General features: G+C 35.9%; 1 protein-coding gene across 5 annotated transcripts in view; it reads right to left on the minus strand.

Moving 5' to 3' along the window:
• Nucleotides 1-16,438, minus strand: part of DENND4C (DENN domain containing 4C) — a 70,936-nt gene that overhangs the window by 44,996 nt on the left and 9,502 nt on the right. For all 5 annotated transcript variants that reach the window (XM_085043259.1, XM_085043260.1, XM_085043257.1 and 2 more), the window contains exons 2-3: nucleotides 6,059-6,386; nucleotides 55-307 (exon numbers count right to left, since the gene is read on the minus strand). In XM_085043259.1, the coding sequence (XP_084899385.1) occupies nucleotides 55-307; nucleotides 6,059-6,369 (564 nt within the window). In that variant the 5' untranslated portion in view covers nucleotides 6,370-6,386. The remainder of the gene's footprint in view (nucleotides 1-54; nucleotides 308-6,058; nucleotides 6,387-16,438) is intronic.

Genomic DNA, 16,438 nt, shown 5'->3' on the forward strand with positions numbered 1-16,438 from the left:
ACCTACTGGGTTAAAAAAGAATATAAAAAGAAACTCAAGCTTACAAATACTCACCATACCACAGTTTAAATTCTTATCCACTTTACAGAATGTGTGAGGAGGGGTTTCCCCTTTGCTGGTAACAATAACACAGATATCTGTCACCGCCAAGGAATTCTGAGGTCGCACTGCAGGGGCCCTTCGGTAGGTGATGAAGATGCGTTGTGAAGAAGCCGAGCTGTTGTTAACGTTAGCGCAACGGCCGTATGGAGTAGCCTGAATCACCTCGCAGCCCGCAATTATGCGTTCCTTCCCTTCATACAGAACTCTGTACACAGCAAGGAAACAAAGCATTATGCGCATTCAACTAGATATGAAGTCACTTCAACAAATTTGGAGAAACTGTCCATCCATTAGCAACCTATGTCATCATTGCAACGTTTTAATGTGCCTTTTTTATATTGACTTTCATCATGCAGCACTTGAGGTTGAAGAAACTGCTCAGAAATACTAAAATTATACTTAATTCTCTGTGGGAACAAATCAGAGTTATGGAAAAATAAAATCAACCCACATTGAAAAGGACTTAGTTATAGAACCAGTTGGAACGCTGCACACATTTATCAATGAAAAATAAATACAAATTGCACTTCAAATTGCTTGCACACATGACACTGGATAATTTAATCACTAAAATGCCTGCTAAGTCATTTAAAGCTTGTCTTTTTCTGGGTTTTTTGTAAGCGTTTTTTGGTGTTGGGAGGGTTTTTTGTTTGTTTGTTTGTTTGGGTTTTTTTAAGAAACATTCTTGCAAAAGTACAACAGAACAGAGGTTTGCTTCCTAGATGAATTTTTACAGAAAAAAAAAATCCAAACCCACTAATAAGTGACATTCAAAGTCTGAATAACAGCACTTAAGACAACGAGGCAGGAAGGCAAACTAATACTTTGTTCCAGGGAAAAGGAAGAAATAGTACTTTCAGCTGACTGCACGAGAAAGCAGAGTATGTCTTACACGGCTGTACAGCAATGTTCATGAGGTACGTGGATTTTTTCTTTTTGCAAGATCATTTAGATCATCATATTCTTAGCAAAAAACGAAAGATCCTTTACAGCTTCAGAGCAGCTAAATAAGCTAAAACCTTTCGTTCCCTAACATAATGATATTAGAAAGTGACTGTAAAAAAAAATGTGGAAGTCAAAACATAACACCTGAACATTTTTAACGCACAGATGCTATTACAGGGCAAGCTTTATCTCCCATTCCACACCCAAATAAGCAATAGCACCATTTGCTTGGTTCTCTGCAGATTGTACACAGTACTTGTCACCTTCAAATCAGTTTTTGTCATAACAAGATTTAGGATAAAGGGAACACATTAAAACTTTGTGATCTCCAGCTTCCCAGTTGCAGTACATCATAACTTTAAAACAAAAAATAACCACGCAATATATATTTACTGTCCCAAGACACCAAAAATTTCAAAAGCTCACATGTCTAAGCGGAAAAAAAAATCTTTTTTCATATCCAACAATTCTCAAAACTTAAAAAAAAATATGATTAAACCTCCAAAATTGCTTAAATACTACTTCCATCTTTAAATTGGAATACACAGATATTACTGTTTATTCTGATTCAACAGAACAAATACATCTTTTCACAGTATTGCTGATACATATGAATTACAGTCCTAGAATACTTTAAAAAAGCAAAGAAATCACATGAGTTGGGACTATATTAATGTAGCTACCAGACTACCAATTTATTCAACTAGGTCATGCAGGACAATAATATTCAACAATGGTTTCAGTTGTGAAGACTCCGATCATCAGACTTGCTACATTTAAAACAATGGATAGTCTCTGGTTCAAAACCAGCCTAATACCAGCTTCCAAGTTGCAACATAAGTGTTAACATACTACCTATTGGTTCGAGACATGTATAGAGAAAGCACGTGTAAATAGATTACTTCTCAACAAAGTAATGTTCTGGGAGAGGATGTATTTTGTTCTTTTTATGGGGTTACCTCCTCCACAAAGTTAAAATACCTCAAACAGCCCCAACAATTACAATGGCTGCAGCTCTCAGGCCCCAACCACCGTGCATAAGGAGTTTACATGAACTCTTCACATCACTGTCTTACGTTAATCAGAAGAAAATACTAACAGAGCAGTCTCCAATTAAAGTTTCAGTTCAGTTTTATTTCATGTATTTTAAATAAAATAAAAAAAATACAAATTTATTCCAAAAGATTTGTCAGCTGGTGGCTTATGAGAAGGAACACAGCATTAATCAGACTGTTCCAGTTCAATTTAGTAAGTTTACAAGTATTCTAAGAAAAATACTTTAAGCACTCAAGACTTTATCAGTGGGGTCACCCTCACCTCTCATCAAAAGAAAAAAGAAAATGAAAGCAACACACATCTACACTAGAGAAGTACTATTAAACCCACACCATTTCCTAACCTCATGCCTAGTTCTGAACTTACAGTATGAAGCTGTATCTGCAAACAAACTGAAGAAAGCTACCACCCATTAATCACTCAAATTAAACAATGGTTTTAATGATTCAGAGAAAAACATTCAGAAGTAATGCATGAAATACTGAACATGACACCCTGTATATACAATGTCCTCCCTACAGAGTAAGTTTGCTTCTACTTGTTTCAATTCCAAGTGTCTGTCTTTGATTAATTAGCGCTGATCAGGGTTAGACTTGTTTCCTGTTTCTTTACGTTTATAGTTTGGCCTTGATCCTAAGTACACGTATTTGCTACATTATTTTATCAACGTCAATACAGTTTCATTTCAAGCAAAATGTAAACCCGTTTCCTCTACATGTAAGGTCCTTTCTTTGCAAGAAAGACCAAAAGAATCTTATCTCATTTTAAGACTGTCTGACACTGTGTGTAGAAGTTCTCTAATGTCCAGTTTTACTGATTTAGAAGTACATTTCAGAGCATCAGGTAATAGAGTTTAGAAAGAAGAAGTACAGCCTTGTGATTGTTGAGCTAAAAACCTCAACCCATAAAAAACTTTGCTTCTGGAAAACCATTTCAAAACAGTCAGGCTTTTGCAAAGTGCATTCGTCTAGGGCTGCTATCCAGTTGGACTACTCCTTCTCTCGGTCCAAACGTAAATCAGTCTCTCACAGTTCTTATGCAAAATAAGCTTTTTAACTCCTCTTCCTCTCTCATTTTAAAAGTATTGAATAATAAAGGAATTTATGTAAGCATTATAAACACTAGGAAGGTCAGAAAAGTGGTGGATTAAGCAAAGGGAAAAGTCTTGTATCTTTTATTTCTACCATCACCTCTATTATTATTTGTTTGAACAAACAAGTTATTAGTTTCATCATTATTACCCTATGGTTCCAAACACCCAGCTGCAGTTTTCACTCTGGTGGGATTAAGGAACAATGGAACATTGTTGGCTGACTGTTAAGAACATCTTCCAGTTTCTATTAGCCTTCCTGAAATATGAGTTCACTTTCTTTTTTTAAATACTTCTCTAATAAAGAACGTGATTTGTTCAATCAATACTCCTGCAGATATTTCCAGAAATCAGGCACATAGAATCACAAAGTTTCTTGGCACAGTACCCCTAAGCAAACTAAAGCCTCTCATACCAGTTTAAAAAAAAACCAAAAACATTAAAAAAAAAACCAACTGAATTTCTTTACTTACACAATGCAAGGTACCTAACTTTTGCATTACTTTGTATTACAAGAACCTCCAACTCAGACAAGAAATGTGATATTCTTTCTTTTCTAGACTAAGTGTTACAAATTGCAAAACCACTTGTATTAAAAAAAACCCAACACATTTTTCTGTCATGTTTTCTCCCATGTAAGAAAGATGTGCTGGAGCTCTAACAAATTCCTAACTCAGCTGTAAAACAAACAGAGATGAGATTTGGTTTGAAAGTTTCACTGCAACTAAACCAAAACAGACCTCAAATCGCAGTTCTTGTCTGTTTCATTAGCAAAACATTAGCACAAAAACTGGTGAGGAGAGCAACAGAATGACAGCAGCTAAATTATTTCATAGACATACATGCTTAAGATACTAAATATTACAGCTACATGTAGGAAAAGGACCTTAGAGATATTTTCTCCTAGGAACCTAATTTTTCCTTAATTTTAATTAAACCTTAATTTTCCCAACTAGTTTCCACCTAGTATTTTTTCTGGTTAATTAATTAATCTGATTCTTTCTGGGAAATGCAACAACCAGAGGCACGGCACATGGCTTAACTATATGCACGTAAGTAACTGCAGCAGGAATTCCCTGGAACAGCAGGAACAGCAGCAAGAACAAGGATGGAGGGCACAGAAATACCGAACACAAGGACAGTGGCAGACAAATAGTAGAGCATATCCCTATGTCCCTCTTCTCCAAACAGCATTTAACTACCTTCCTAAAAATAACACAGAAAGGAATACAGAGACAGACACAAATATTTATCAATAATCACTTGAATGTTCCAACTATGATATAACTCAACTTTACACATACACTAACAATCTTAATATAAGAGTACGCATTTCACCCTTTGAAAGGATGTACTCTTCCTATACATATTAAGTTCATTCAGCATGTCAGACAGGCTCAAAGGTACAATATCCTTTCACCCTGGTTCTTTAATAAAATAATAGAAAACAGCATAAATTAGCCTTCAGACTGTACATGCATTTCCTGCCCAAACTCCACTTCATTTGAACACACTGGAATTCACATAAACACACACACACACAAAAAATAGATTGCTCTAACCACCTTTTGCACATAGTTGCAAAGCAGGAGGAACAGCAGAGGGAAAATATGCATCATTGCTCAGAGAGAAAAGCCTGCCATGATGTGTTAGGTGTAACACCCTAAGTAGATCTGTGTACAACAAAATACAGAATAAATACTATTTGCCAAATACCACCATCTTAGCCAACTAATTGTCTACTTTGTTTAAAAAATCTACCCAAGCATTCGAGCTCTGAAAATAAACGTGTGCTAGCCAAGTTGCTTCCTTAAAGGCATGTACTGAAGATTGTTCAGGAGTTCTTTTGAGGAGACACTCCCTGTAGAAATTCTTCCTTCTGCTAGAATGTACTGAAGTTTAACAAATCATTCAACATAAAACTTCACACCCCTTCTTGCAGCGCCAGTTACACATATGTGAAAAGATTATGTTAAAAATCACAGTTTCACTGAAGACTATTTCACTATTAGAGTGCAGTTTAGATGACCGAGATGAATAGAAATTAGAATGTAACAGGTTAATTATACAACTTGAACAAAAACCATTAAGAGTGAACTGTCTTGCCCTGAAGCTACTATCATTACTAAGATTTTACTATCAGTCTCCCCCTGACTGGGCCCTGTTTGTCAGTAAGCACTCAAATTGTACGTCAAAACCAGAGTATATAAGCTTTATGCCCAAGCATTTAAGCTTACAAAAGAAACTAACTAAAATTATTATAGCATACATATAGATGCATGATTCTTACTCCTTAGTATTTATTAAATAACTAAGTAGGAAGAAACATACACATTCTTCATTTTGCCATAATTGTAAGAGTACCCCACAACCATGCTCTGTTTTCTTTTTCATCGTATCCCCAGTGGTTGTACAATGTCCTTATACATTTTTAAGTTGTATCTTTTACCCTAAACATTAAATTGAAATTCAACAAAGTGATAATTTTTGACTTATGAAGTCATAACTTTCAGATTAAGCATGCTAATGCTTCTGGATTTGGACTATATAATTTCTATAAATTAATTCTGTGTTATTATATCACCTTTCATAAAACTGAAACAGAGAACTTATTTCTTATATTTTATCAGCTTCACCTCTCCCATCTTTTAAACTAAAACATTATCATTAATTTTAAAAAGACAAGTTCACTAGAAGAGTGCCACTTTGTTCAAACTATTCTATACAGAAACACAGAATAAGCAGTACAAACTCTCTAAAACCAGTACTTTTTAGAAAGTTTTCTCATATCTGTTTTCACCATCATCTTTGAAGAGTAAGATTTTATCCCTATTGAAGGAGGCTGAACTGCAATAGAAATCTCACCCGATGTCAGTAAGAGGTGGTTTGTCCCGGCCTCTTTTGTAGCAAAGAAAAAGTTCAGGACTCTTTAAACTTCCATAGTTTAAGTTGGCTTGGAGGGCTGTAGGGGTGGCTTCAACACAGGTGTATCCCTCTGGGACAGTTTCACCAGCTGATTTAATTATCACAGCAATGTCGGTAATTGGAGCCTTGGGACCAGTTGACTTTGTTTCATGTCGGCTTATTTCTTGGTCCAGGAGGGTTGCTGTGTCTGTGTCAGTGAGCCCTGCCACTACAAAATAGTCAGCCACTCGTGGACCTTTGTCTTCTATCATGGTTATGTCAATACTTCCTGGGGAAAATAAAGAGAGAGAAATCAAACACTTTGCTTTCAAACTCAAAACCCTTCTCTCAACAACTATCAGGATTTAGAACTTCAGAAAAAAATTAGCCAACAGAATTCTTATACAGAGAATTAATGAAAATTCTAAGGAAACTGCAAAACAAACTTTGACTTTTGCTTTTTAAAAAAGGGATTGAAAGATACTGCTCGTAACCAGATTTTAGTTCTAGCACCATAGCAGTCATGTTTCAGCAGAAGCAAGTTTTAGTGAGATAAAGGATAACTCAAAGCTCTTAACACAGCAGCTACAAAGAAGTTACTTTGTATTATCTATTAGACTGTACAAGCTCTTCACAGGCTATAGATTAATGTAGGCATCCCCATCTAAAAGTATCCAGACTTTTCTGCTGTTGCTTCTGAGCAATTTGACCACAGAATCATGTTGTCTCTTGCTTTTTTTTTTTTTGACAGAGAGAGAACAATTGCAAGTACATGCTCACTACTTCATCTTCTGCACATTTCATCCATTTTGTTTTATAACCTAGACCTAATGATGCAGTCTTGAGACATTCAGCTGGCAATTGTAACATGTGGAAGTCATTCACAAAAAAACTACACATCCAAACCCACATTTCATCAGCTGATGAGACAGTACACATCACTGCTCAGCTGCACATTCCAGATCTGGAAAGAGTTGTTCTCTCAACACCACTGATGTTCACTACGCATATGATGTTAAAGCAGTGAAACACAAGTTTCTATTAAGAACAAACCTAGCTGACAGGCTATGCTCAAGCACTTCAAGTACAACTTCAAGTACCCAAATCTCATTAAGTCTTTTATTTTTACAAGATGAATAAGACATATTTAAACAGTAGCAGTCAAGCAATGAACCTGAGTACTGTTATACTTCTGCAGGAAGCTAGGGACCACATTCTTCTAGATCCCCTCAATTCCATCACCAGATTTCTGGGAATCCCGTCTAAAAAGCTAATGACTAATGGAAGTCTGGTTCCCATCTCTGAAAACAAGACTGCCACAGTTGCCTCAAGGTCCCACTTACCAAGGAGTCGCGGCTCATGGTTATTACCCAAATAGTAAGTGCACCAAAATTGAGAAGTTTCTTGCATTCAGAATGCCCAACTCTGGTAACTACAGAAACACTGGCCTCTGCTAACAGAAAGGGGCTATAGTGAAGGCAGTATAATCCTGTTTCCTACAACCTGGTTTATCCTCTTGTTCTTATCCTGCTCTTTCTTACTGACATTATATTGAAAAGGTATTTTTCATCTTCACAGCATACAAAACTCCTAAGACTTTTGACAATAATTGTACTAAGTACTCACCTCAGGCAAAAATCAGTTATCCATTCTGCATATTTACTAAGAAATTTTAGCATAAGATTATGCAATTTGTGTTCCAAATACTATATTTATTGCAAGCTACTGCAGCATGAGATCAAAGCAGGGAGGGAAAAAGAAATAACCTCATGCAAATTTGTTGTACCGCTATATTCCAGCTACAGTTGTTTTAACACTGAAATAACAATTTTTCAAATCCTTTCAAACCCAAAAGGAGATGTACCTGCACCCTTTAAAATATTTTTCCATTGTGATTTTTACACTGTTGCTACAATGCTCTCTAAACACTTTGGCTAACAGCTTTTGCAGGGCAATCCATACAGAGACACAGAAGAGTTTGGTTTCCCTGCAAAGGAGAAAGCCATGGGACAGTTATTTACATGACTGGATTAATGCCGAAAACACATGGATGGCATATCAACGGGAACAATAAAAGGTTTATTCAATTTGTCAGGTATTCAGTGCCTAGGTCTCCTGAAGAACAAGGAAATTACTTCAGAGCCATAGTTACTTGTGAAGTTCCTATAACCTTTAGGTACAAAACTTGAATCAGTTTACCTTTACTGTCATAAAAAGCATTAAATCAGCAATAAATTGCCTTACAGCTAAGCAAGTCAGCAAGAAACACAGTGGGAGTGGCTTCAACTTCACCTCTATAAACTGGTGCTTTGGTCCCTTCTCACACTGCCATTGCTCATTTCCACCTTTGCTTCTGTCCGGAACTATAGTTTGTGCAACCATATAATGAACTGGAACAAGAAATTGCTCTGCTGAATGCTAACCTGGCAGAGCCTGCTTAGTGCTCAACCAGAGCAGCTCTCCAGAGATTGCCTGTGTCAGCACAAAAGCAGTAGCAGTATGACCCTTTCAGCAGCAGCACCGACTTACACTGGATTAATCATAAAACTGTGAAGTCTAAAATGTTTCAGTTTGCCTTGCAGATGCTTGGAATTGTTCACAGAGTTATAAAAACAAAGAAAGAAAGAAAGAAACCAACCAACCACTCTCTGGTCCTCTTAAAGTCCTGAGCTAGAGTATCTTGCAATCTGTAAATACTGCTTGAAATGAAATCAAATTGCTGGAAAAAACTGATAAAAATAGCAAAATGGTTGACATCCTGTAGTTTTAATTTTTTTTAACCCAAAACCTTTGTTACGTATTCCAGACGTTTATTAACTGGGTCACATCCACACAGCTCAGTATCTTGTTCTCTCAATACAACATTAAAATCATGGCCTACATTTACTTTTACCACAGAGAGCAGGAAAAAAACCAAACAGTAACAATAACAGCATACGCCAAAAATTTCACAAGAGTTTATATTTTTAATCACAGCTCGAGTTCCTGGAATTGCACTAATGTTATCCCAAAATATCCTTTAAAGGGAGATACGTTCTCCTGGGAAAATAGAGGGAGGAAAATTTAAAAGCACCTGAAAAATTAAATACTAAGATTTGGAAGGTTAACATGCAAATGAAGATAATCCATCATTCCTAAATTCCTAATACCTAAATCTGCATCAGTGGGAATCAATAAAACTGTAGAAATTAGTTGCTAAGGAGCACACACTTGTATCTATGATATTATATTTTTCTCTTAGCCATGGTTATGTTTTACTTCATAGAATCTCTGTGTAATATGTGGCAGGCAAAAGTCAGAGTCACCAGACAATTCCGCTGAGAAACTTGGCACAAAAGCCTTGTATGTCAGCACAACATTTAGTGAGTTTTTCAAAATGTTCCGAGTCTCTCAAAACAGTTCCTTTTCCACAAGGGTAAGTAAGGTTTCAAATAAGCACTACAAGTCAGCTCTTCAGGAATTTGTTCTACAGTTTCAAAAAGCTTTAAAGCAACAGGATCACTCAAAAGAGACCTGAAATAACAGCTCTCAACTAAGCCACAGTGATCTTCACTAATACAGCAGTTTTAGAAACATAAATGGACACAAAATTATGAATTAGCAGATAGCCACCAATACAAACAGAAACAGCAGAATTTATTATGTCCAAGAATACTCTGCCTTCTGAACTGCACGGGAAAAAAAATCCTTAGGATTTGTGGGGGACAAGATGAATCCACTAATATTTTCTATTGTTTTTGTGATAACTCACACAGAAAAAAATATAAACACTGCTCCCCTAAATAGACGGGAACAAATATTCTTAAAACAGATCATCTATCTTACATTTTATCACAGCAACTTTTCCCGAGAATAACTTCAAAAGCTACTGACCTCTGTCCATCTTCTATGAGCACAGTTCTGTATATCACGAGACTGACAAAAAACTCAACATTTAGAAAATATTGAAATTCTGCTGTAACACACAATAGTGTGTTTCCTTTCAGGGAAAAACCTAAAAATTGTTACCCTCATGTTGGATGATGACAATGCAGGATATATTGAAAAAAAAAAGTCAACATACAAGTTCCATGAATAATCTTGGTTTTGAAATCTGCAAAGGTACTTCACTTTAAGCTAATTAAACTGAAAACAAAAATTGGGAATTACATTTTAAGAATGTGAGCAATACTGTATGAGGAATTACAAACCTAGTGTCCATATGGACCCACAAGGGTTATGAGAAAGCTATTTAAGTGACGTTAGTTTTTCAATTCACTCATAGGCCACAATAGGAAAATTTGCTGTGAGCAGTTTAGGACAAAAATTATTTTTTTAAATAAAGGAAGTGGGGGGGAAAAATAGCATTCAGAATAAAAGACACATTTTTAAAACTCTCATGTTTTCTAAAAGAAATTCCCATGGACAGTAACTAGTTTTGTAGATTAAAAACAAAACCATCCAGTACAGACCATACTTTAAGGCACTTAGTACAACTAGCCTAAGATGAGACTTGTTTAATAAGAATATGCAGGAGTGAAGAAAATAATATCTTTTTAATGCCAAATGCCAAAAATATGACAAAGTGCTCTCTCACACAGCTCATTTAAGGTTGGCTGCCTTAGGAACACAACAGTCTTTCTCACAATCAAAATGCAATTTTATAATTCTTCACACAGTTCTATCAAAAATATAGTTAAGTTGTTATTTTTACAAAGGTCAAAGCCCATTCTTAAGGAGAGATTTCACAGGGAAATTGCCTTAGTGAAAAGGATTCCACATTTATAAAGGTTGTTCTTATAAATTTTGAAAAAAATTACATTACTAGAAATTGCTTCAGTTATTTACTAGTCTCTAAAGCACCAGTTAGAGTAAAAAAAGCTGTTAAGCGTCAAATTATTCTCTAAAATTACGCTAGAAAACCAGCATAAGTCGATAGAAAAATGGTACATATAAATGCAGTGTTTGACAAGTGTCCTAAAGAAAAGGAAACATAAGCTTTGCAAAACTGCATACAGAAGCAACCAAGGGAAAGGGTTGTTACAAACACCAATCTGATAATTTACATACAAATGCTAACACCTTAAACTAACAAGAAGAAGGCATTCTTGGAAAACTGTATGTATGTACTCACTCCAGAGTAAGAATAAGACCTCACAGAGTGTATTCAGAAATAGCTGGTTTTAAGGCTTATGTGCAGGCAATTCCTTTGAGTAACTGCTTGCTCCTTCTAGCTCCTGGAAAGAAATGTTACAAATTCTGATGTCTCAATGCACAAAACCAATAAAATAAACTTATGTCTTGAGTCATCATGTCTTGATGTCTTGACATCAAGGGATATTTCTTTCAGTTCACTCTTAACTGGAGTGCTAACATCACATGTTCTCAAAAAAGTCCAGTACAAGGCTAAAGAGGCCAACTAGCATAGCTTTACCCAGAAAAATCAAGTTGATAAAAATCTCATATTTCCACATCAATAAGCATTCTATGACCTGAAAAGGTTGTAATGTCCATAAGAGATTAATGGCTAACACATGACATTGCAATTTATTAAACTTACATCTTCTTTCACATACTGACAGTACCCACAAACTACAATCTGTGTAAACTACTACTTGCAAAGTACTTGCTGTGTGGAAGCCTGTAGCATGCATACACAGAGAAAGATGGGATCTTTTCCTCATAACTAGAAATATTTTTATAACCAGACTGCATAGGAAATATGTTTCATTCCAGTTGAATAATAACTTCAGCACTTTTTGTTCACTGTGGTTGAAACACCTATTTTGTAAACAGCCTCCACAGCAAGGGTTTAAGCAAGGCAGATGTTAAAATTAACTCAGGTCTTCTGCACAAATCTTTAACTTTGCAAGTGAATTATACTTGGCTATTGGCAGTAAAGAAGATAAAAAAATGCACATGCACTCTGCTTTGAGATTTACTCTTAAAAGGAAGTAACCTAAAGATCACTGAAAAATCTGAATTTGCTATGCTAATTTAAAAGAGAAAGATATTACTGGATAGATATAAGATAGTGCATCAGGAGGTCATCTGCAAGACTTGAAAAACTTACTGGCTACAATCTGAGTAAGCGAGAAGCATCACTGCATTTCTCAACCACTTCTGCCAGCAAAACTTCATAAACAAGACAATGATTACCACAGGCACCTCGCTCTTCAATACAAAAATACAGCTATGTGACCAAGGCTTTATAGAGGCAACTTCTCTTTTACTTCCAATAAACTAATCAGAATAGAAAAAGCGTATACAGATTCTGAAAATACAGAAACAAACTTTCCCTGGATTGCTAAAGAAAGGAGATATCTCATTCTTTATTCACACAGACCACTGTTTATCTTGTACTGAGATTATATAGAATTATTGATGCAGGAACAGGAAGAACATTATGTTTTCCATTTGTATAAAAAAATCTTCATTGATGCCAGCTAAATCTCTGGTTTATAACACAAAAACCAACGCAGAATTGATTTTAATTAGTGCATTTGGAAGTGTCCCGTAAAAAGTATTACATGGTATGCACATACACAAACATTAGACAGTCACATTAACTAACAAGCAAGACAGCATATTTCTTGAGACAAACAGTATCAGCTGTTAAAGCTGAAAAGAGAAAGAAATTAAAACAAAATTTCTAATTGCCTTTAAAGACCTGTTTGAAGAAGCTAAATCACTGTCATACCCAGCAAAGAGAGAAAGCCGGGCTGCAGTAAGCCTTCAGGTTGTCCCTCTTTCTTCTGCACACATTTCAAATACCAGAATCACAAAATTTCTTGCACTGGGAGCAGGCTGACCTTATATATCATGTAGTTCCACCCTCCATGCCATGGCCAGGGACACCTTCCATAGATCAGGCTGCTTACAGCCCCATCCAAACCGGCCTTGAACATTTCCAGGGATGTGGCATCCTCAATCTGAATGCCCTGACTCTCCGGGCAATCGGTTCCAGTGCCTCACCACCCTCACTGTGTCTTATGGACAATCTAAACTCATTCTCTTTAAGTTTAAAACTGTTGCCCCTTATCCTGTGACCACAGGCCTCAGTAAAAAAATATCTCCATGCACTATTTCACAACAGTGGTGAAGATCAAGGCATGACAAAGCTGGTGTGAAGAAACAGATGATAACAGATGATTAAAAAAGACCAATTTTTGCAGAAACAGGTGATCCTAAAGCAGAACAAAAGTTTTGTCACGTGGGACAAGAGACGGTAGAACCTGAAGGTCTAAACTTAGCAAGTTTGAGCATTGTTTACATATTTTTGGGCTCTAGGGCAATGAAAGTGTCCTTGGATTTTAGTATTAATGCTATGAATAAGATTTTTTTAAACATTACATTAGTGAAGTACATCAATAATAGTGCTTCCTTTGGCTTTTTTTAACTATTTCCTAGCTGTATTCCACAGAAACAGAAAGAATACAGTGACGGTGATTCTCAATGCTAACTGTATTCAATAAATCTGAATGACTGTTCTTGTTCCAGTTGCCTCAGTTTTTGTCTCTGTTTAACTAGACTTCAAGACCTGGAAGTTGATACTTGAAATCACTTTGAAAATCAATAAGGAATGCAACCACAGACTACACCTGGCAACCACAACTTTACAGACTGTTTTGTTTGGTTTTTTTTAAACACAAAGTACACTTATGATTCTAACACACTCATGTACCCACACAGGCTTAAATGTACACAGCAAGTGCAAACAGTCAGCACCATTACCATTTAACAACCAGAACATACTGCAGCTATCACTCTGGTTGCTTATCTGTTTGAGCACACCTTCACTGCTACTGCTCACACCAGTGTGCTTGTCCACATCACACCCACTTTGAAGAAAATCCATTTCTAGTCCGATAAGTGTGCAACTCCAGCTTATGCATTTCACTTTCACTGCAAAATCAGATATTGCATGCACATCACAGATAACTTAAAATTAATACAGAGCGGAACATTATCAAATAGACTATCCAACAAAGTTAAGTGAGTTCAGGAGGGGCTAGTGAGTAAGGAGACTTAAAATGGCACTTGCAGCACACAGAGAAGTCACATGAACACGTTAGGGAACTATATAAATTCTCTGAAGCACATTTTACAACATGTAAGAATATACAGTGCATACATGTGCACACACACACAGTCACACATCCACAGATACACATACCACAACAAAAGGCAAGGTAAAGCAACATTACTTCCAGCATACCATTAGCACTGAACAGGATTAAAACAGAAAAAAAAGAAGTAGTCCACAAACTAATAACAAGTTAGTCAATGGCAAGAGAAAAAGAATTGCTAGAAATGCTTTTAAAGACCTTTTTTTTGGATTGCATATCTGATTGTCATGAAAATTATTAACTGAAGGAACAGTTGCAGTCACTTGACTTAAATAAAGTCACTTGAGTATTAGAAAAAACTAGTATTGCAAAAATAACTTCAGAGATGCACTGCCCACCTTCTACCAGTCTTAACGCAACCAGCTGTGGAACAGGAATGGCTGGATGTCACCAGCATTTCGGTCTGAACACGCATATATGCAAATACAGGACCATTCCTGCCCAGCAGTTTTCCAGTAAACATTTGAGAATGCCGTCACTGCACAACTGAAAATATTACCACCTACATGCTGATTATCTTATAGAGGCCTCTAACATTGGAAAAATAAACTTAAGGACAAGGTGAAAGATAAAAAACTGGCCAATTACATTTTAATGAAGCATTCCTACAGGATGATTTAGGATTGAGTTAATTGAAATTCATCCAGAAAGTAAGTTGCATCAAGGTCTGGCACTGAAAATAATTTAAACCAGCTTTTTGTATCAGATAGCTAAATTGTTGCAAATTTGCACATACACAAAGAAAAAACATGTTGGCTTTACAGTAGCTGTTTGCATACCAGACTGTTTTCTGACTGCATGTGAACACAAAAATCAGGCATCAAATGCACATAACCAGGCTTGATGGTGAAGTTTTCTAAAGCATTCCAAACAGACCAGGGCGCTACAATAGAAAATGTGAAGTATCACAGCGAATCACCTCAGGCAAGCAACTCCCACGGAAGCAAAGGCACCAAACCTAGAAACAATTTGATGAAACCGCAGGGGTTTTTTTTTTCCCTCCCACCTGTACAAAAACCAGTTCTCAGAGCTGCAGAGTTCTGCAAACTGTGAATGTTTGAGAACAAAACCACTTCTGCATCAAGCTTTTGATATGTCATAGTTCTACTGTAGTTTATACTGAAAAACAAACTGTATTCTATAAATTGGTTAAATAAATAAATTTTAATATCAAATTACCAAACATAGTTAGAACCCAAAGACCAAAGGCTATCACAAATGGGAAACACAAATATCTTTTTCACACTTTTAACTGACTAAAGACAATCATAATTTAAAAAGATGTTTAAAATAGGTATTTGGTGTCTCTCTTTGACAATTAGTTACTAACATTTTCATTATAGCTACTAATAAATATACCATTCTTATAAAGGCAAACAGGTGTCTGTATTCTTCCAATGTAGGTTTCATTTCCAATTTCAAACCATGAGCTTGGAGATGATGCAAAAGTGTACATCACAGGAAGAGGAAGTGGTGATAAAATAAACTGACTTTGCGAATCCAGTATTGTAATAAGTGATATTTACATAACAATAAATCTCTAGTTGTCTCAATCACATACAGTTTGCCACTTAACCATCAGTTTTGTTACTGAGAAGTCTTACAGCTTTTCAGATGTTTTAGAAAAAAATGGAGAAACATTGGCCTTAAACAAAACATATTATTGTTCCCCATTACCTTGAATTGTCTTTGCATTTACTATATTTTCCTGTCCTCTATGCAAAGATTATCAAAGGAAGTGAGGAAACTAGCCAAAGATTTTCAGCTGTATATTTAATAAATTAAAATTAGAAAAGACACAAAAGCATACTACTAACAATTTAGGATTCTGTCTTAAGAGGTAAAATTTGTGCTTTTAGTCTGATTTTTTTCTGATTGCCAGCAAAACCAACTTCCTCTGCAACAAAACAGTGGGGCAGTGATGTGATGATATAAATGCCTGTATCAAACATAACAAAGCTTTCAGAAGCAAAGTTTTGTGATAGTAACTTGAATAGCTACTTATGATCTATAAATGGCTGAAAATACCACTAAGTTAATGAACTCTATAATCCAGGACACTCAGGACTCTGAAAATTTGCCCCTCAGACTAATTCTAAGTGGAGTGCAAAAAAGCCCAAAAAAACCAAAACACTGAAAAAACCCTAAATCTAAGAAAGATTCAACCTACTCCAGACTATCCAGGCTAATTCTACCATATTAAAATTCAACAGATTAACTTTTCCTATTGTCT

This window comes from Lichenostomus cassidix, chromosome Z (genome assembly GCF_008360975.1).
Source record: "Lichenostomus cassidix isolate B80296 chromosome Z, HeHo_3.0, whole genome shotgun sequence".
Classification (NCBI taxonomy): domain Eukaryota; kingdom Metazoa; phylum Chordata; class Aves; order Passeriformes; family Meliphagidae; genus Lichenostomus; species Lichenostomus cassidix.